The sequence below is a fragment of the Wyeomyia smithii genome, chromosome 2 (assembly GCF_029784165.1).
Source record: "Wyeomyia smithii strain HCP4-BCI-WySm-NY-G18 chromosome 2, ASM2978416v1, whole genome shotgun sequence".
NCBI classification, from domain to species: Eukaryota; Metazoa; Arthropoda; class Insecta; order Diptera; family Culicidae; genus Wyeomyia; species Wyeomyia smithii.
This window is the reverse complement of record NC_073695.1, coordinates 200,899,136-200,921,090: the sequence shown is the minus strand read 5'-3', so window position 1 is coordinate 200,921,090 and position 21,955 is coordinate 200,899,136. Positions and strand designations below refer to the sequence as shown.

Genomic DNA, 21,955 nt, shown 5'->3' with positions numbered 1-21,955 from the left:
TGTGAATTGCTGATGGCGTACGTAAATTGATTCGAAAGATGAACATACTTTACTGCGAAAGTTACTTTTGTCAGTTTTTTTACCCTAGAAAGGAGTTCCAGTTATCGTACAAGCCGCAAGAGCATTTTGATGACCAAGCACAAGGTCTAGATTAAATTTCCGGCACACCAAGAACTTTGGTAAATAGCAATGCGCTTGAAATTATGACAACTTTGGTTCTACTTTTTCGATTCAGATTATAATTGAATTTTTATGAAAACATTCCTTAGAGTATCTATTTTCAATGCAAGCTAAATAACTTTTGTTATTCTTGTTTTTACAAAATCAAATATGAATACCGTTTCGTGAACCTCTTATTGTAAATACTTAGCTTTAAAAAGTAATTGTTTTCGTTTGTTTAACCAAAAAAGATCAAAGTGGCCCAAATCTTACAAAACACGAGCAATAATAAAAAGTTAGCGATTAGCGAAAGCTCCGCTAATGTGGGATTAGCGTTTAGCGTTTAGCAATTATCGAGCTAAATTTTCCGGTTAGCGGCTTAGCGATTAGCGTCGCTAAATTTTCGATTAGCGGTCCCCCCCCTTGGTTCTATGTTCTATGTTCTGTGTTCTATGTTCTATGTTCTATATTCTATGTTCTATGTTCTATGTTCTATGTTCTATGTTCTATGTTCTATGTTCTATGTTCTGTGTTCTATGTTCTGTGTTCTATGTTCTATGTTTCCTGTATTCTGGTTTCTGTTTTCTGCTTTCTGCTTTCTGTTTTCTGTTTTCTGGTTTCTAGTTCCTGGTTTCTGATTTCACTTTTCTGTTTTCTGCCTTCTGTTTTCTTGTTTATTATTCATTGTTTATTGTTCATTGTTCCTTGGTTATTGTTAATTGTTAATTGTTAATTGTTAATTGTTAATTGTTTATTGTTAATTGTTAATTGTTAATTGTTAATTGTTAATTGTTAATTGTTAATTGTTAATTGTTAATTGTTAATTGTTAATTGTTAATTGTTAATTGTTAATTGTTAATTGTTAATTGTTAATTGTTAATTGTTAATTGTTAATTGTTAATTGTTAATTGTTAATTGTTAATTGTTAATTGTTAATTGTTAATTGTTAATTGTTAATTGTTAATTGTTAATTGTTAATTGTTAATTGTTAATTGTTAATTGTTAATTGTCAATTGTTAATTGTTAATTGTTAATTGTTAATTGTTAATTGTTAATTGGTAATTGGTAATTGGTAATTGGTAATTGGTAATTGGTAATTGGTAATTGGTAATTGGTAATTGGTAATTGTTAATTGTTAATTGTTAATTGTTAATGGTTAATGGTTAATTGTTAATTGTTAATTGTTAATTGTTAATTGTTTATTGTTAATTGTTAATTGTTAATTGTTAATTGTTAATTGTTAATTGTGAATTGTGAATTGTTAATTGTTAATTGTTAATTGTTAATTGTTAATTGTTAATTGTTGATTGTTAATTGTTAATTGTTAATTGTTAATTGTTAAATGTTAATTGTTAATTGTTAATTGTTAATTGTTAATAGTTAATAGTTAATAGTTAATAGTTAATAGTTAATAGTTAATAGTTAATTGTTAATTGTTAATTGTTAATTGTTAATTGTTAATTGTTAATTGTTAATTGTTAATTGTTAATTGTTAATTGTTAATTGTTAATTGTTAATTGTTAATTGTTAATTGTTAATTGTTAATTGTTAATTGTTAATTGTTAATTGTTAATTGTTAATTGTTAATTGTTAATTGTTAATTGTTAATTGTTAATTGTTAATTGTTAATTGTTAACTTGTTTGTTTGTCGACTGTAGCGGTTAATTTTGTAGATTTATCGGCTTAATCAGTCCGTGTATAGAAGCAAAAACGATTTTTTGTTCCTTAATCCGACAGTTTCGGTGACTTTATTTCACCTTTTTCAAGGAGTCTAAAAATATACAATACTTGTAGTTTTCCTTTTCTGTTACTGTTTTAAGTTTTTTGTATGTGTTTGTACTTACAGAAAAGATTATCGTTTTATTGTTCAGTGTGTTGGTGTCCAACATAGGTTGTGTGGTGTGTATTGCAAATGGCGTCTTGATTTGGCTATGTGTAAAAATAGATTTTCTTAAATTTAAATTCGACAGATTCATTCTTCACCAAACGAAAATTATAGACAGACACGATAAACCACACGCTCTACCGTTTATAGAAGTATGCCATATTGCCAACACAGAAAATAGTATCAACAAACGCACAGACACTGAGGGACTCAACACTGTATATGCTGGTATTATACACACAATAAGAAATATCAATCACAACAAAACCGATAAACACGACAACCAATATGCAACCACAACCTAAAGTTTTTAGCGTAGCTATCCAACACACTCACAACAAACTGTCAAGAAATAGTAGACTACTGGAAAAGACACAAAACCTATTGCTCTGATTAATTAAATACCGCTCGAAGTTATATAGTGCTAGAAAAAAGTGATAACTGTTATACAGTATAGTGCACACAAAAATAGAGACATATGCAGTGAGTACAGTTTGTTAAGAAACAGTCGAATTTAAATTTAAGAAAAGCTATTTTTACACATAGCCAAATCAAGACGCCATTTGCAATACACACCAGACAACCTATGTTGGACACCAACACACTGAACAATAAAACGATAATCTTTGCTGTAAGTACAAACACATACAAAAAACTCAAAACAGTAACAGAAAAAGGAAAACTACACGTATTGTATATTTTTAGACTCCTTGAAAAAGGTGAAATAAAGTCACCGAAACTGTCGGATTAAGAAACAAAAAATCGTTTTTGCTTCTATACACGGACTGAGTAAGCCGATAAATCTACAAAGTTAATTGTTAATTGTTAATTGTTAATTGTTAATTGTTAATTGTTGATTGTTAATTGTTAATTGGTAATTGTTAATTGTTAATGTTAATTGTTAATTGTTAATTGTTAATCGCTAATTGTTAATTCTAGAGAAACATTTCAAAAGTTCCTATCTGCTTTTTAATGATTTTTTGATCGATCACTTTCATTCCATCACCACAACTTATTAAACACCTTCTAGGACACGTTATTTGCACAGGTTGATAGCGGAGGGATCACTCTAGCCTTCTGAACGAAAACCACACTTGGGAGAGTTACTAAAGTTGCACCATTACCAAAATGAAAAGACGCTCCGGAAAAACGATTAAAGCAGATAGGACCTTTTGAAATGTTAGCTAGAATTGTTAATTGTGAATTGTGAATTGTTTATTATTTATTGTTTATTGTTTATTGTTTATTGTTTATTGTTTATTGTTTATTGTTTATTGTTTATTGTTTATTGTTTATTGTTTATTGTTAATTGTTTATTGTTTATTGTTAATTGTTTATTGTTTATTGTTTATTGTTTATTGTTTATTGTTTATTGTTTATTGTTTATTGTTTATTGTTCATTGTTTATTGTTTATTGTTTATTGTTTATTGTTTATTGTTTATTGTTTATTGTTTATTGTTTATTGTTTATTGTTTATTGTTTATTGTTTATTGTTTATTGTTTATTGTTTATTGTTTATTGTTTATTGTTTATTGTTTATTGTTTATTGTTTATTGTTTATTGTTTATTGTTTATTGTTTATTGTTTATTGTTTATTGTTTATTGTTTATTGTTTATTGTTTATTGTTTATTGTTTATTGTTTATTGTTTATTGTTTATTGTTTATTGTTTATTGTTTATTGTTTATTGTTTATTGTTTATTGTTTATTGTTTATTGTTTATTGTTTATTGTTTATTGTTTATTGCTAATTGTTTATTGTTTATTGTTTATTGTTTATTGTTTATTGTTTATTGTTTATTGTTTATTGTTTATTGTTTATTGTTTATTGTTTATTGTTTATTGTTTATTGTTTATTGTTTATTGTTTATTGTTTATTGTTTATTGTTTATTGTTTATTGTTTATTGTTTATTGTTTATTGTTTATTGTTTATTGTTTATTGTTTATTGTTTATTGTTTATTGTTTATTGTTTATTGTTTATTGTTTATTGTTTATTGTTTATTGTTTATTGTTTATTGTTTATTTTTTCATTGTTTATTGTTTATTTTTTCATTGTTTATTGTACAATGAAAACGGTCTAGTTTCAAAGTATCTTTTGTCTTGGGTGAACTATTCTGTCGCCCTTCACTATAAGCTTGACTTAAGTAATTTTATCGATTATTACAAAAGAAAATATTATTGCCATGAATTTTGTTAGTCTCTTCATAGTCAATGTGGTGTAATGAAACGATTTGTTTATATTTCATTAGTTACGCCCTAATCGCGAATCACTCTGATATTTTGTTTGGATTTTTTATGTTTTGTTAGAAATGTAGTTTTCCTTTCAGTGTATATCTTTTCAAATTAGAAATTAATTTACTACTAGACTTATCCATAGACAGTATTTCAGTAGAAATCAAGCTTAAATTTTCCAAGCATTTTTATGACATTCTCAATCATCTGAATCGGGAGAAATTCTTGCATAGACCCTGCGTTAGGCTGTCCCAAAAAAAAATCGATGTTGAAAAAGTCAAGGTGCTCAGCCCTTAATTGAAAGATAATGTTATTTATAGCATTTTTGTTGAACATTTCGACTTTCTAAGAAATCGTTTTCAGGTTGCCCAAACGTGATTTATGAAAAAATGGCTTTTTCAAGCAACAAAACCACTCTTCTGCACTTTTTTCAAATCTGTTCGATCCCTAAGTTTTTCCATATATTTTTTTATTTTTATGGGATTGTTTTTGAATATTTTGCATGGTTTGGTATTGAAAAAAGTAATTTACTTCCTTGACATCCAAACAAATAATTAACACATTAATTAACATTTATCAAAGATTGGTAAAAACAGGGATATAAAATAATAAATTCGGGAGCAAATGATCGTAATATTTTCCATGAGCAACCGCTTTAAGCATGACTAATCGATGAGCTAGAGGCTTTTCCTGTTAGCGCTATGATTCGCGTTGCAAAAGCTTCCCGCTTACAAGAGTTGGTCGAACTTCACTATCATAAACGTGGAACAGATATACATTCCATAAAACAAGAAAAATGAGCCTAAATTATGTCTATAATTTGGAATAAAACTTATTTGTATAGAAGAAGTATGCACTATGCAGGTGATAATAGCGATGAAGAACAAGATATAAAATGTGATGATGATGCTAAGCATAAACTAGGATGGAGCATGTGTTTTGGCTTATCATCAAGGTAGTCACATTTCACAACGCGAGTTAATCCTAGCAATGTGACAAACTAGAATATTTTCGGCAGCCGCAACAGCAAATCGGGAGAGAAAAACAAAAACAAAAACCGGTTTACTAGTTCACATTTTAGTTTCTACCTCAGGGCATGCAGAAGTTTGTTAAGCGTGAATGGAATCTATGTATGTTTTTGTAGTTCTTTGAAAGCAGTCTATAAGAAAATACAGTATTCGTGGTTTGAAATATGTTCTCGTTATTTACACTGCCGCTAATATTTGTTGGTAGCACTCATGCTTCGATTATGTTTCGTAATACAGTTAGTATCTGTACCTATCTTTAAGCACTTGCTCACATGTTTGCCGCACGATGTTTGTAAGAATAGATGACATAATCGCTTACAACGCTTTTACATGAAATTTTTGCTAGTTTTATTAATAGTATTCAAACTGCACTGAAACAATTACGCTATATCATCGTTTACCTATTTGAATTTATTAAATACATTTTTTTCTAGATTTATAAATATAAATAATATTTCAGTAATTTTCTCAATACAACAATGGCCACCTGCAAAGAGTACCATATAAATTTGTGAGAAGCACTGTATCGAAGGGTTTACACGAATAAGACCCTGATTTAGCACTGATAGTAACCAAACTTTTATGTCTCCCAAATCTTTAGCGTTCAAACACTAGTTCATATCCTACAGCGGCTATAATTATTCAAAACACCATCATCCCGTGCGGAAGTGAAATCACTGCACTTTTGACGGCCCCCGAAGAAAAACTTCGAGTCTTACATTCATGAATGAATTACTTTCCTTCGAAAAAAGGAAAAAATATATCAAAAACATCCACCCGCCGCCCACAGTTTTTGTTGTGGGCCATAAATAACAGCTTGCTCACCAGGAAAAAAAACTGGGTGGAAAACCTTAACTTCCGCCCAAGAAGCAGCCATTAGCCATCATCAGCGCATTCGGAGGAAGGTAGGCGAAAAAATCGATAATCCTATGCTCGCCTACCGAAGCAGGCGTCCGTGCGCGCGGAGACGGCATCCATTTTCCTGTGCGGCGTGAAAGGGAAAATGTACCACCATTCCGAAGCGATGGACAGGAAAAATCGGAAAACACCCTCCCGGGGACCCACTTTAGGCATATGTTTACAGCGGCGAGTGCCCTTACCTCTGCTGGTGGCTCGATCTATCCGTTTTGAAAATTATCCATTGCGGCTGAATTGAACTCCACTTTAAGTCACTAAAACTAGACAATTTTCACTACTTTTTCACTCAACTAGGAAGTCACATCTTACGGAGTTCTGAGTCGGACACAACCGCACCAACCGACCAGTCTCTCAGAAATAGGCGGCCAGTGTCAGTGCAAAAGGATGAGAAGTTGACTGTGCACTTTGTCCTCGTACTGCCACTGCGAGAGGGGTGAGAGGTGGAAAATTCACTCCCTATTTTCCCGGACCGCGCGCTCTCGTTCACTCGCTTGCTGCGTCGTCTGTCCGACTTGCATACATATCAATCACAAAGGGGGTTGTTTGCACCGCGAGGTACCAGTTCGCATCCATCCGGGAGTTTCGTTTCCCTTTGTGTCGGTGTGTGTGAGAGAGCTCACTTCAATCGCAGCAGGCTCAAGCGAAACATAAACAAATTGGACGATAGTACACGGCTCCGTCACCGTTGTTCAGTTGGGCGCTGATTGAAATCGGTACGAGAAGCGTGAAGCGGGAAATTTGAAAAAAAAAAAAAAAATGCCACGTGAGCAGCAATGACCGTTAACGAATTTTAAATGGAACGAAACATAAATGTCCACATTAAGGCGTATACTGGTCGAATTCTTATCTTATCGACACGCGAAGCAATAGTAGATAATAAGGGGGGATTATATCAGCATGAAACAGAAGGTTCGCTGTGATAAGCATTTAGTGTAGTTTCAGCAACAGGTGCAGAGTGGTCGTGTTTTAAGATTTGGCCGAACGTAAAGTGAATTATTCTTTGAAGGACATAGTGGATTGAAGGCATTTTTACCAAGCCGGTATTGATAACAGTACCAATTTCCAGGAAAAAAGTGATATATAGTGGAATGTTGTAGTGTAACGAAAAAAAGGTGAGGTCATCTACAATATGGCGGCTAATTTATTTTTTGAATTTGGGTTTGATTGTGTCACATTTTGAGTTAAAAAAAACGTCACAGCGACAGGTGTCTCGTACAACTTATCGTTATCTGAGGGAGGTTAGTTTCGAAACGGATTGCCAGAAGATGAGTGAGTAACTTGAATTCCTAAAAGTTGTGATTATGTAGCGCGCCTTACTAACGCACACGCGGATGTCGATGGGTGCGTTATCTATCGCCGTTGGTTGATTCGTATCCACTCTAGTCTATTCCCGGTTGATAAGATAGTCAAATAGATTTAGCAATAACGCGATTGCAGAAGGTGAAAGCGGTTTGTCGAAGATCGAAACAGTCATGGGCTAGTATAATTGAAAAAAAAAACAAAACAACGAATTGCTGTAATTAGTTTTCAGTACTGTTATGAATAAATGTGAATGACACTTCTGTTAAAGTCATTTCAATTAACTTAAACAATTGATAAATTAGAATGAGCCAGAAAACCATTGTGACATTAATAACATGAAAATTTGTTAATTCTTGAGAGAGGTACTTTTAAATTTAAATTGTCACAATTCCATAAATATTGTGTAAAACACTTTCAATGTGTCGCAGGTTCACATTGTTTTAAAAGTTTCCCCTCCAAATTATACTCTAAATATACTTAAATTATACCCCAGTCAACCACAAATCGTATATCAATGTATGAAAATTATCGCAAATATATCTCAACGGAGTCGAAATCGTATAATACGCTTTTTATCATGCGCAGAAATTCATCTTTAATTGTAACGGGTGTTAAACAAAATATGAGAATTTTTTCAATCACATATGAAAAAAAAATTTTTTTTCATCGATTTCAGTATTTTTTATTAATAACATAATGTATTTTCTTCAAAAAAATATCAGTGAATGTTTGAGTAAGGGCCGTGGTCTGCTGTTCGACGCAACTTTGTTGCGATGCTCTCACAAGAACGTTGTACGGCACTTACGTCCATTTTCCGGATACCATTCCGGATTCTTGTAGTCAGTTGCTTCGTATCCTTGGCCCTCCAATTGTTTTTATATACTAGGGCACTGAGTGAGCCAAAGAAATCCTCTATTGGGCGGCACTGGGGCAAGTTTGTTGGGTTACGATCTTTCGGCACGAACGGTATCTTTTTCTCCTCAAGATACGCCAGCGTCTTCTTGGCGTAATAGGAAGACGCCTTGTCTGGCCAGAAGACGTACTTCCCATCGCGTGATGCTCGTTCAGGAACGGCAGCAGGATTTTATCGAGGCACTCTTCTTGATGGATTTGTTGGTTGATTGCCAGACCGCTCGGCTTAAACCAAGGCTTTGAAATGCCCCGGTCGGAAATGGCGATGTACAACATAACCTTTTTTTCAAACTTGTGCTTGAACTTGTATTTCACTTCAGGCGGTGTGGATGACTTGTCGCTGGAGTAGTAATTATCATTTCCTGGAATATGCGTTTTGGACAACGGAAAATAGCTTTCGTCGTCCAGAACGAAAGACGTCCCGCGGTATTTTTTGGTCATCCACCGACACTGTGTTTTAACCGTCTCAATCTGCTCCTCCGTGTACTCCGGCGACCTCGTCTTCTTCCTGCAGACGATTCCTTCCATCTTGAGGGTCCGATGGATCAATACGTGGGAGCAGCCATATTTCCGACCGGCGTCACGCAGGCTGGTTGCGTCCTTGTTGTCAAACAGCTTCTTTAACGATGTCTTCCTCTGCTTCGTCATTATCGTCACCGGACGAGCACTTCCGACCTTCCGTTCTACGTTCAGGGAACCCAGGATACGATATACCGTATTGACAGGTACATATTCTTCCTTAAAATGTGTCACCGTGAACTTTTTTCCTTGCTGGAGATGCGTTTCGTAGAACCGTACAATGCGTTCGCGGAGCACGTGCTGTTTCGACGCCATCTTTGCTTTGACTAAATTCAAACTAGCAAAACCAAACACGCCTACTGTTTCTAGGGAGCCCAAAGAGCAATTTTCTTGGAGAAAGAAAATTTTACGCTCTGTATTTGAGTTACTGAAAGGTATTTAAAAAATTCTCATTTTTTATTTAACACCCGTTATATCATGGTGGAGTCTTACCGATTTACGATTGTAGGCCTGGAGTTGTAAGACAGTGTGAAACAAATCACTTTCTATGGGATATTATCGTATATAAATACGTATATCAATGAATTGCATACCATTATTCCTCAGTACGTATATCGCCTCCAAAATAGTACGTATATGCTGTTTTTGTGCATTAAATGCGAGTTTATATATATATATATATATATATATATATATATATATATATATATATATATATATATATATATATATATATATATATATATATATATATATATGAGTGCCGATATTAGAAGTAAAACATTATTATACATATGAAAATGTTGACTGGGACATAATTATATATAAGTTTTGAAATGCAATTTCATTTTTATTTTTTAATTTTTTTTTCGCTCAACCTGAGATCTTTTCTTACTTCTTCTGCCCGTTGGAGTTAAAATAGAAATCGTTTTCTGTTTTGGCTTTTTCTGCTTGCTGCAGCAGTATTGCTAGTAAAATTCAATAGTGAATCGGTCGCAAAAATATAGTTTCATCGATCGATCTGAAAAATTACACAATTGTTATAGGATCCATAAGGAACACGAAAAGTGCATGGGAGCTAGACTTTATGTTTTGTCCCACCCTACTGTATACATGCATGCGATTGATTAATGCTTTTTCTAGCACGGTCGACAGAATATTACACCTATCATCTATTTATTTGCTATTCCATCATAACGACATGGCCTGATTTACAAAGTTTCTCTAATTCACTCGGTTATTGGCTGCCGCTCTTCAATCCCTGGGACACCGTGTACTCCCCACCAGATCTCGCTCCACCTGGCCTACCCGCTGTACCCCTGGTCGTCTTTTTCCTAGCGGATTCGAGACAAACACCATCTTCACAGGGTAGTTGTCCGGCATCGCAACATGCCCTGCCCAGCGTATCCGTCCAGCTTAAGCCACCTTTTGAATACTGGGTCGCAGTAAAGGTTCATCCTCTACCTGCGTATCCCCCTGTCCTGTACGCCGCCAAAGATCGTCGTTAGTACCCGTCGTTCGAAAACTCCGAGTACTCGCAGGTCCTCCTTGAGCATTGTCTAGGTTTCATGTCCGTAGAGAACAACCGGTCTTATGAGCGTTTTATACAGGTTACTTTTCGTACGGTGGCTTAGTCTGTTCGACCGCGAGTACTTGTGGAGCCTATAGTAGGCACGACATCCGCTGATAATACGCCTCCGGCTGCCGCTCGATTCATTACACCCTGTGGCGCAATGTTGAATAGCAGGCAGGAGAGACCACCACCCTGTCAAAGCTCCCTGAGGGATTCAAATGGACCCGACAATCCACCCGGAATCCGCACAGAACACTGCGTCCCATCAACCGTTATCAGTCTAATCAGCTTCCCGGGAAAGCCGTTTTCGTCCATGACCTTCCATAGCTCTTTTCAGTCGATAGTGTCATACGCGGCTTTGAAGTCGATGAACAGGTGGTGTGTGGGAGTTCTGTATTCGCAGCATTTCTGGAGACTCTGCCGTATGGTAAAGATTTGGTCCGTCGTAGACCGTCCTTCCACAAAGCCGGCCAGATAATTTCCCACAATTCTGTTGGCTATCGGTTGTAGTCGGCGGAAAATGATTTGGAAATGCACTTTGTAAGAGGGACAAGAACAATGATCGCACGATAGTTCCCACAGTCCAGTTCATCGCCTTTGTTATAGATAGGGCAGATAACCCCATCTTTCCACTCCTCCGGTAGCTGCTCATTATTCCAAATTCTTGCAATCCACCGATGCAACCAGGATGTCAGTTTTTTCGGGCCCATCTTTATAAGCGCCGTTCCGAGGCCATCCTTCCCAGCCGATTCATTGTTTTTTCAGCTGCTTGGTGGTATCTTTAACTTCGCCTATCGTTGGGCTGGCACATCTTCTACATTTGTCGCACCGGCGGGATAGCTTTCTCCGCCTCCATAGTCCTGGGCGTTATTCAGGTGTTCATCTCAGTGCTGCTTTCACCTTTCGGTCATCTCACGATCGTCCGTCAGAATACTATCATCTTCATCCCGGCACAATTCGATTCGTGGCACAAAGCATCTGCGGGATGCGTTGAGTTTCTGATAGAACTTTCGCGTTTCCTGAGAATGATGCAGCTGTTCCAGTTCTGCATACTCCTCCTCCAGGTGGCGCATTTTCTCCCGGAAGAGTTGGGTTCTTCGCCCACACATGTGCTAGATGGATCTCAGCATCGCCCAAACCTTCAGGAAACTCAATTACCTCAACTGTCTCACCTGCATCAATATCCCTTGCAATAATCCACAATGTTTTTCTTAAGTAAGATAATCAATTCACCTCCTCCCTCCCTTGTAAGATAACGTAAGAAAATTGCACACAACCCCCTCCCCCCTATTTGCTTTCGTAATTATTTAACGGTCCCAAACTAGGCATCGTTCACAAATTCTCAATGGGGAGGAGGGAGGCAGGAAAATTTCTATATTTTAAATAATTTTTCAAGAATTTATATGAACATTTGTCCATGAAGGGAGAGGGGGTTGTGTGAAATCACCCAAAAAATGTCCACGTGATTTATGGCTAGCCCCTAACTGTATTTCTTTTCAAGCATTTTCCAGATGTTCTGGGTTACCTGCCATGCACGGCCCATTAGAGAACGTCAATTAAGTACATACCGAAAATAATTACCTTCTTAGAAAATTTAAAAAAATTTAAAATATTGGAATTCTTGCGTAAAATCGAGGTATGCCCAAGCTTAGGAGAATGACTGGAGAGCGACATTATACTGACGACTTTTCTCTCTTTTCACTCTAACAGCCTCATGCATGAGCTGTTCATAAGAGCTCACATACAGCTACAGCTTAAACAAGGCAAAGAAACTGTCTTGTGTTGCGTACGACAGTTCATTCTTGCGCATGTATTTTGTTCTTTCGGACATGACAGCCTAGTTTGCTCAGTGTGACAGTCTGATGATCGGCTGCGGCTGTCATCGACTCGCATTTTTTCGTTTCTCCTTTTTCACAGGCCGGTGGCATATTGAATACAAAGCAAACCGTTTCCATTGTTGATATTATTCCCCACGTAAGAAAAAACGTGCTTCGCACCATCTCTCTTTCATTCTTTCATCGGCCTTACTGTCGTATATCATAATCACCTGACATCCCGCTCGGATTCGTGCTGAAGGATGTCGGAAGATTATAGGCTGTTATTTACGACAACTTGGAATAAGTTTTCATCTCCTTATGTCTGTTACATAAGGAGATGAAAACTAACAGCCCGTATGGAGTTGCATGTGTGCTGTCGTCAGTTGCTGTCGGACTGTTTACCGAACGTATGGGAAACAGAGAGAGCTGTGCAATACAATGAGAGCCGCATCAGTTAAAAATTTGCTGTCATCAAGGATGGAAAAACTCGTATAATATAACAATCATTCGGGTATCATTTCTGAACGTGCTATTTATAAGCTTTCAATCGTAGCAAACCATCGCTATTAAAAGTTACACATTCTCAAGCTTGCAAGAGACAACTTAGAGCAAAGAAATATATGGTAGCTTTCTTTGATGATTTTGTTTCAGTATTGCCTGCTTTAGGCGGAGCGAGCAACATATAGCGAGTGTTTCACGAAAGAATCGTAAACGATTGCACTCAAGCGATCGCAATGATTCTTTCAAATGTTGGTTGCTTGTAGGCGTAGTTCGGCTACCCCACGTCGTTTGCTCCGGCAAGCAAACAATTGAACGCAATCTAACGTTCATTTGGATTCATAATTTTGTATCACTGGCGATAATATCTCAAAGCTTCTCGCGATAATGTTGAATGCAAGTGAACTTGGATACAATAAATACTATCGTGTTTGAATCATTCAGTCTCCTTCTATGGTATTCGGAACTCTTAGAAGCGAAAAACAATCAGCAGCGTTTCTATGGAAAACTTGTACGCGAGTGGAAATAGTTGAACGATAACTGATAAATCAAAGAACACATTTGGATGAAATATTGCTAGTGAGTGAACTTTTCCATGCTTGGCTGTCATTGTCTTGCAGTCATTTTCATAACACTGGGTATGCCTGTAATTCATAAGAAAGAAGGTGAAAAGTGTGCACTCGCATACTGACGACCATGTCAATGCGTCTTAGGCTTAATTTAAATGTAATCAGAATCGCTAGAGGTGATTTTTTCCATTGCTGTTTCAACGTATGCCAACAGGAAATGAGATCAAAGATGCCAAATGTTTTCAAATAATGTCCGCAACTGCTCGAAAAACCGCAAATATCTGCCTGAAATTTCAGCAAAATCTGCCCCTAGTTTGAAAAAATCGCGCGCGCAAAGGCAAAAATCTACACACGTTTTGAAAAAAAAAATGCACAAATGTCAGAAGATTCGGACAAAAGTTTGCAAAAATATTGAAAAAACGGCAAATGACTGCAAATTATTGAAAATCTGCACAACGACTTCGGAAATTTGCATTTCGCAGACAAATCTGCTCATCTGGTGGTATCCCTGAATGAGATTCGTGTTTCCTATATTCGTATTACACGCGGAATAACATCTTTTAGCGTCTCGCGAAACTGGGAAAATGACAAAGCTTGCAAAAAAGGCGGAGCCACCTACAACATAGTTCTGAAATGAACATCGCGAACAGAAAGCAAAATTGTGATTGGTAAATGGCTGCTTTTCGAATTGATTTTTAGTTGATTTTTTCACTGATTTGTAATTATTATACCAAAAGTTTGGGGGTAACTATTGATTAAGATATTTGTGTTAAAGATCTGTTTAGTAAAAGAAACAATGCATCAATTCAAAACGGCACATGGCACGTACGAATCTACTTTATATCATCCTGTTCTGATCCTGTTCTATAGCAGCGAACTGGTGATTCACAACTCAATCTTGCATTAATTAAACTACTATACCACATGTTTGGGGTAACCTTCACTTTTTGATCAAGACGTTGGTGCTTGAAATCCGTTCAGTAGTACCTAGTAACATATTATGTATTTTAGGAGGGCACATTTTCATTACACTTCCCACATCATGCCACCCTGCTGAAGTAAGACCATGCTTGTCATTCTCCTCAGTAGGTGGGAAGTGCGGAGAAAAAATTCACCGCGCACTTCCCTCTCAGTATGTGCCTGCGTGTAGCAATGCATTCACCACAGTGCTTCTTCTCCACTCCAAAGTGTCTCAACCAACTTACAGAGAGACAAACACACTTTCAGCTCATCCCACATCTAATAGAAACAAGAGGGGTGAATCACTCTACAGAGAATACGCAGAAGTACACCACAGTGTCCACTGGCGAGTAGCCCGGAAAGTGAAAAAAACCTATCGGGCAAAAGTGTAGTCCTCGTGTAGCTACACCGCGAAAACGAATTCAACATAAGTAAACTCGACTGGCACGAGCAACGCAGTCTATTTTTCTCTCCCAATCTCCTCTTCTCTTCTGCCATGCTCAAGAAACAAACTGTAAAAAGCACCGCAGATAGCTCTGCTGTGTAATAATTGTGCGTAATGTCCATACGTGTGAGAAAGTACACCATAGTTCATTGTCTCGCAAGAGAGAGATTGCAGATTTCACCGGGGTGCTTTCTGAAAGCTCACCAGATAAAAATCGTCCGTCGTTCTCTTATAGCATGTGCGTTGATTTGCTCTTTAGTGTAAGAGCAGTTGCTTCCGCAGTGCAAGTATGTTCTCCTGCACTCTAGAGATTTTCTTAGGAGAAAAGACAAGCATGAGTAAGACGTATTCCTGTGTTTAAAGAAGAGTTAGCTTCAAATTTATCATTTGCGATCACTCTCGAATGCAACAATGCAAGTAACGTAACAAACTGCTCTAAGTAGTTCTACGTCAGCTTTGTAATCGTGGTTTTGCATACAATACTCTTGATTCCATTACCTTTTTGGCTTTTTTTCTGACCGTTTCATTTGCGGGATCTTTTTTGGTTTCAAAGAGTCATTTTTCATCATCCTGAGTTCATATTGGAATCATATTATTTTCTTGAATCATCTCATTTTTGGCCTTTAGAAGCGGGTTTCAGACATTCTAGCTAACAGTGAGGGGTGGGGTCACTTTACTTTTTCGGTATTCTGAGCTAAATTTGAGATTTCTGGACTTAATGTAGGATCATATTCTTTTTTGGCTTTTCAATAATTAAATTTTTACCATGATAATAATATCTTTTTGAATGTTCGTATTTGTATTGGTGGAACATTTTGAAAAACTTGCAAGTTGCTTCAATGTATTCGCGGCGTTATGCTTCAAAACAGATCGAAACTTATGTGAATTGGGAAAACGCAATAGTTGATTACGAATTTGTGTGTGTGTAAAGTTTAGCCTGTGACTGATTCGTGGTAATAGACCAAATAACACTGTTGAACATGCTCACCGGCTAGGCGTGTTCTTATACATACATACACACTTGTGGCCTTGCCTGTAAAATCAAATGTGTGAACCAAATTACTCGTTATCTTTTTTGAAAACAGATCCAAGATCATACAAAGTAGTAGCGCGAACGCATATGGTCCGCTGTATCATCAACAACAAATTACCTCTGGAGCTAAATACAGACAGCGGTTTTCTTTATTTTGATTCTAATCCTAGTATAATCAGCGACCGAGCGTTATGCAACAACGATCCAGATTTTATTGAAAAAATATTCTATAACTCTTCAATTGCCTAATGGCTGTATACATCGAACATTGGCTACATTGAATTCGACGATTTCCCAACAAAAATAAATAAAATAAACATACGAATGAGCTCATTCTGGTGTTTTGTATAAATACTCCCTTCGAATTTGGAATCGCTTTAACTCGTCGATTTCACCCTCGGTTGAAACGGATTCTTATCTTATCACGTCGATAACCACTCACAAACACACTTTCAGTCCACCGTACGCAGCTACACTCAATGAATATACAGCAAATATATTGGCAAAAAAATTCCCGCGGCACTTGTCTTTCCACGAAATTGTAAATCAATTCCACGAACATGACTAATCGGGCTATTTAATAATTTGATGTAATTTTGGTTTCCAATTTTCAGATCAAGTATTAACATGAGTAATAAGATTATAACAGCGGTTTTGCCGCTGATTTTCACCTGCCTGTGCTTACTGCCAAATCCAACGTACAGTCAGGAAAATATTCAGACGCGGGTTGCACCCGGTCTGCTGGAGTGCTATGAAGATCCCGAACTGTTCGAGCGGGACAACCGCCTGCCTATGACGATGAACATGCTGATCGAGTTGATACAGAAAGTCGAAGATTCGCCCCAGTTTACGCAGGACATTCGTCAGCTGTCGATCGGATTGCTGCACCGATTCCGCCAGGATGGTATTGTGCGAGCATCCGGGGTGCAGAACGTAGCCGGTGTGCTACCGTTCAGCCCAAGCGGGTTCCATTTTACGAAACACCGGATTCTGTTCTCCCGGCTGCTGCCGGGCAACGCGCAAAGCTTCCCGAATACCACACTGGACGCACAGGAAAGGGTGAGTAGTTAGTTAGGAACATAAGTTCGGAAAAAATTCTTAAAGTCCGCGATTAGTAAAAGATCAAGTAACGCTTCCTGGATCCGGAAAGTTTCTTTCCAATTCTAACAAACTTTCGCTTCCTATTACTCTATATTTCCTCACAACTATTTTTATTAACAGTAGGTAGATGAAAGGAGCATTGTTTTGTAAGCACTGTTTTTCGTAAATCCTTAATCGTTATCATTGAAAGATCTAACTAATCTGTTTGATCTCATTACCTTTCATCCACAGTGTGCCCTTCACTTTATGCTATCCAGCTCTATTGATACCATGGTTCGGGGTGACGAAAGCGTTCGTTGTACCCAGCTGTCACAGTATCGTGCCATTCGCGTCCCCCGGGAGCTGGACATGAAGGATAGAATGAATCAGCGATCCAATTATCTGGGTGATATCGAAATGTTGCAGCAACCGGAAATGAACCAAATTCGGAAGCAGATCAAAAAGATGAAACAAACCGCCCGCTTGGAGATGGAACCGGAGGAGCAACTCGAAGAGCAAGAACCGACAGAAGGTCCTGATGCAGCTAGAGCAGACGCCGATCCCATTGCTGCTGAAGAGAATGAAGGGGAACAGTTGGAAACTGAGCAAGGCTTTGACGTAAATCTGGTTGACATTGCAACAAATGCGATCAGTGCCTGCCCGGTTGAAAATGGTGTTATTTACACTCGCTGGGGTAACGTTGCCGCTGGAACTGTTCTTGCGGGTATTGCAGCTGGTATCGAGCCACAAACCGTTGAAATTCGCAATTTGATACCGGCAAAAAACGCTCAGTTTAGAGCACGTCAACAAGCCCAGCCGCTGCGAGTTGACAATCGATGGGCTTCCACCTTGGCTGGAGATCTAGGTGAAGTAACCCTACTACATTCTCCTTCACAGCCAAACAACATACAAGTGGGTGCTGCAGGAGCGTGGAATAATACCGTTGCCCCACGTTGGTTCTTCCTCAGCCAGAGGACCGCTTTGGAAATGACTGATGCAGAAATTCGTGCAGGAATCGACGGTCTTACGTTGGCGAATAACGTCGTAGAATGGCGATCCCGTGCTAATACGCTACGTCTAAGTCAGCTGTTGGATATGTACTATTCACCAAGGGGAGTTTTCAATCAGCAAATTCGTTCGTGTAACCGACGAGACTTATTCTCCACAACGGCGCCAATACAGACGATGCGAGAGCAGGCCGCAGCATTCAGTAATGTCCTTGATCGAGAAATGCAAATGGTCTTCACCGTCACATCAGCTGCGATCACTCAATTTTCAGCTGCTGCAGCCGACGCGCTAGCGACATATGTTCGTAAGTACTCAGACTCAAGACTTGTGAGAATGCATTACAGTAACGCCTGTTTACATTACAGCATCCTCTCTGAATGACTTGTCATGTGAAGCAACAGCGATCATTCCGAATGATCCAACTAACTATCGGACAGCTTCTGATCTGTTTATATTTATTGACAGCTCCTGGCCCTTTAGAGACATTCACTCCGTTGTGGCGTACGTAATTATGTGAAACATTCAATGATCAAGTTCAAAGCACTGTCTTATATTTACAGGCACTTACTTGATGCGTTGGACGTAGGACGCTATGGTACAACCTACACCATCTTGAACGCTATGACCGGAAATGTGATCGTCAACGCCACTCGGTATCTGTCTGATTTCCATCGTAATTACACCAACGCAGTTCACGTAGCAGGTACGTGTTTTGACTTATTCAAATCATGAATCACTAACCAATGGTATTTTAATGTTCAGCGCAAAACGGCCTGAGCCTGCCAGCAGTTTTGCGGAATCTTCGAGCCCAAATCACTCCGATCATGATGGCAGAACGACAAAATTCTAGCATGAGCGGCCGGTCCAAGATTGGGCTTGTGATGCCGAATACGGCCGCCGTCAGCGATGGAGACAGTAACTATGCCACCGAACAACTACAGATACTGCGTGAGGAAGTGCCAGACCTTCGGTTGTTATTCTTTGCCGGTGGTTCACACACTAGATTCAATCGTTTTGCTCTCGAGGAAAGCCGTGACGTCTTCCAACTCCGAGAGATCGGCACGGGAGCTGCCATTGATACGGTTCAAGTTCAAACTTCACCCGTAATTCAGAGAATACAGCAGGAACCTAGACGTATCGTAAACCCACGCTGTGGTCATGACTGGATACAAAACGATTGGGGATCGAACACCATGAATCAGTATGTGGAACCGCGAGGTGTTGTGTTTTACCGTGTTCACCCGAATTACTTTTTCGGTGCCGGCTCCAACAGACGACTTAGAGTTCAAGGTCACGGATTTGCACCGTTAACCGTTTGTCAGTCTAGATTCAATCACAACCCAAGGTAACACAAATCCAAACAGAATAGAGTCGAATATTTATAAATTTCCTTTTTCGTATCCTAGAATGAATGTAACTCAAGGTGCAGATGCCACTACGTGCCAGTATATTAACACCGAAACCATAGAGATTGATTTGAACAATGCCTGCAGCGGTCATTCAACCATTCAAAGTTGTCCAGCTTTGTTCTTCTCGGTGGAAAACAATCAGCAAACCGAGAGCATTCAGATGAGATGCACGGACAACGAATGCCGCTTCCCGGATAATGCCCGCTTTGCCATCATCACCGATAACCTTGGTTGTTTCAGCAGTGCAACAAAGTGGTTCGGCTCACTGGGGCTGATTCTCGTTGCTCTATTGAGCGCATTTTTCAGACAGTAGAATTAAGACGCAAAAGTAACTAGTACTCTAGCAGGATAAGCTCAGTATTCCGTCTAATTACAGTATGACAAACAAACATTCCAGCAAACATCCTTCAGTCGCAGTGATTCATTGAAAATAACAATTTCAAAACTAAACCATTATATTGTAGGCCATAATTTGATTTATCATTAAAGTAAGCAACAGCGTTTAATATCGAAAAATATATGGTTTTTACTACTCCAAAAAAGACTCTTATCTCATTCCGTTTCTTTTTAAACATTTTTATCCTGTATTAGTTTTGTAATACAGTTATTTGTGTTCCAGCTACATCATTATTGATAATAATAATGAATGACAGTTTAATTGAAGGTGCTGTAAAAAAGCGCGTACTCGCGAAACTCGAACAACTTTTCCAACTATTCCGGCGATCGTAGTATTTAAATTTTACAATCTCACTTTTGAGACAGTTCAGAGATTTTTTTGCAAAATCTCATGAAAAACTATATGAGAGCAGGGCCAGGGGTTGATGTGGGTAATGTTTTCTATGTTCGAAACTAAACTCACGTAGTGATCCTATATTCATATCCAGCTCCAAGATGGAGAAGACAAAACTTTTGAGCCCTACTGCTGAACAACATTCGAAGGTCAAATTTTTCTTATACTTTTCATTGACACTCTGTTGTTGATGCTCTGTTGATTTTTCGAAATATTATGTTCAGGAATCAGTATGTTGCCACCTGGCTACGCCTTTGAAACCCCCCCCCCGCACTCCTCTTGCCCCTCCTCCCGTTTCCTTACTACCCACACGGGAAAATAGTGTGACACCGGCCCTGTAGAGAGCACTTTGATGAGCACTACAATTGAAAACATTAGAAATTGACTAAGCCCCCGTTGAGACCATATTCTAAAAAATAAAAATGGATATTTTTATTATAACTTTTTACTATGATTAGGGTGTCCCAAAAAATATCGATGTTGAAAAAGTTAAGGTGCTCAACCCTAAATTTAAAGATAATGTTATTTATAGCATTTTTGTAGAACATTTTGATTTTCTAAAAAATTGTTCGGGGGTAGCCCAAACGTGATTCGTGAAAAAAATGACTTTTTTAAGCTACAAAAACACTCTTTCGCACTTATTTCAATTCTGTTCGATTCCCACATTTCTCCATATATTTTTTTAATTTTTGTGAGGTTAGTTGGTTTAGCTTAACATCGCATTCAGTTATTTGACTCACAGAGCCCATTAAACATCATAGAAAAAAATTCTTTTTTTCCATTATTTTTATATTAAACTCTTCAAAACACAAATATAAAAAATTTTTGATCAAAAACTGAAATTTTTACTGCAAAGCGGAATTTATGACGAAAATTTACATGAAAAAAGATCCTTGATATCTTATCGGGGGGCTGAGATATTGGCATTTTTATATGTGATGGAAAACTATGCATTTTTACAAATATGTCAAATAACTGTTTTATTTTGGTAGATTAAAATTAACAATGGTCAGAAAACAAATGCATTTTTTGATAGCTGATGTCCCAAGTAACACGGTTATTTTTTTTTATTCGCCTGTAACACGGTTAGTCTTGAATAAGTTTGGGTAATTGATATGTAACAAATCTCGTCACTGGTGCAATAACGTATAAATTTATATACAACTTGTTAACAACTCAAAAAGCGCAATATAACACATATATTAAACTATGAATGAATTTTCCACACGACTTATATAAAACAACTTTATAACCACTATAACCACCACTTTTACATTTTCAGTGCCAACATATGGTGGCCTGTTATTAATAGGTCATGAGTTGAAATTTCACTCGCTGATGATTGTTTCTAATACATACAAAACAAATGACCAACGAAAATAATCATGGGTCTCATTTGAGAAATTATCAAGACAATTGAGCCGTTGAAAGTAAAAGTGGTACATGTGCCATTTTTATACTTTTTGGGTTTGTTGCATAAATTGATGCAGAACGCAATAATGTACTAGAATATCCAAGGAAAACCGAGATCTGATATCCTAAACCAAAGTTATAGCCAACACAATTTTTGGTAATCAAAACAATCACTATTTCGTTGAGAGCAAAAGTGGTACATGTCCAGTATGTCAATCTTAAACGAATTGTAAGTCGAGGATCTTAGGATATAAAACAATAATGTCTTCAGCAAAGTTGGTCAAGTGATTGGGTACTTTCAGATGAAGATGTGTCTGCTTTGGAATTTTCCCACTACGTGGCGCTAGTGTACCCGTGACTATTTTGTAACAGAAAGCATTTTACCTATTTCAGTATCAATTCGT

At 37.5% G+C, this 21,955-nt stretch overlaps 2 protein-coding genes across 5 annotated transcripts in view; one reads left to right on the top strand and one right to left on the bottom strand.

Moving 5' to 3' along the window:
• The window catches only part of LOC129722041 (protein charlatan), a 73,948-nt gene extending 67,351 nt beyond the window's left edge, over positions 1 to 6,597 (bottom strand). For all 4 annotated transcript variants that reach the window (XM_055675234.1, XM_055675238.1, XM_055675239.1 and 1 more), the window contains exon 1: positions 6,406 to 6,597. The gene's annotated coding sequence lies outside the window, so the exon portion shown is untranslated. The remainder of the gene's footprint in view (positions 1 to 6,405) is intronic.
• A 543-nt stretch (positions 6,598 to 7,140) lies between these two features.
• On the top strand, positions 7,141 to 19,875 carry LOC129724976 (uncharacterized). The gene is made up of 7 exons (XM_055680313.1): positions 7,141 to 7,335; positions 16,466 to 16,910; positions 17,184 to 18,243; positions 18,305 to 18,440; positions 18,500 to 18,642; positions 18,702 to 19,284; positions 19,346 to 19,875. The coding sequence occupies exons 2-7, from the start codon at positions 16,479 to 16,481 to the stop codon at positions 19,659 to 19,661; spliced, it is 2,670 nt and encodes an 889-aa protein (XP_055536288.1). The 5' UTR covers positions 7,141 to 7,335; positions 16,466 to 16,478; the 3' UTR covers positions 19,662 to 19,875.
• Positions 19,876 to 21,955: the final 2,080 nt, after the last annotated feature.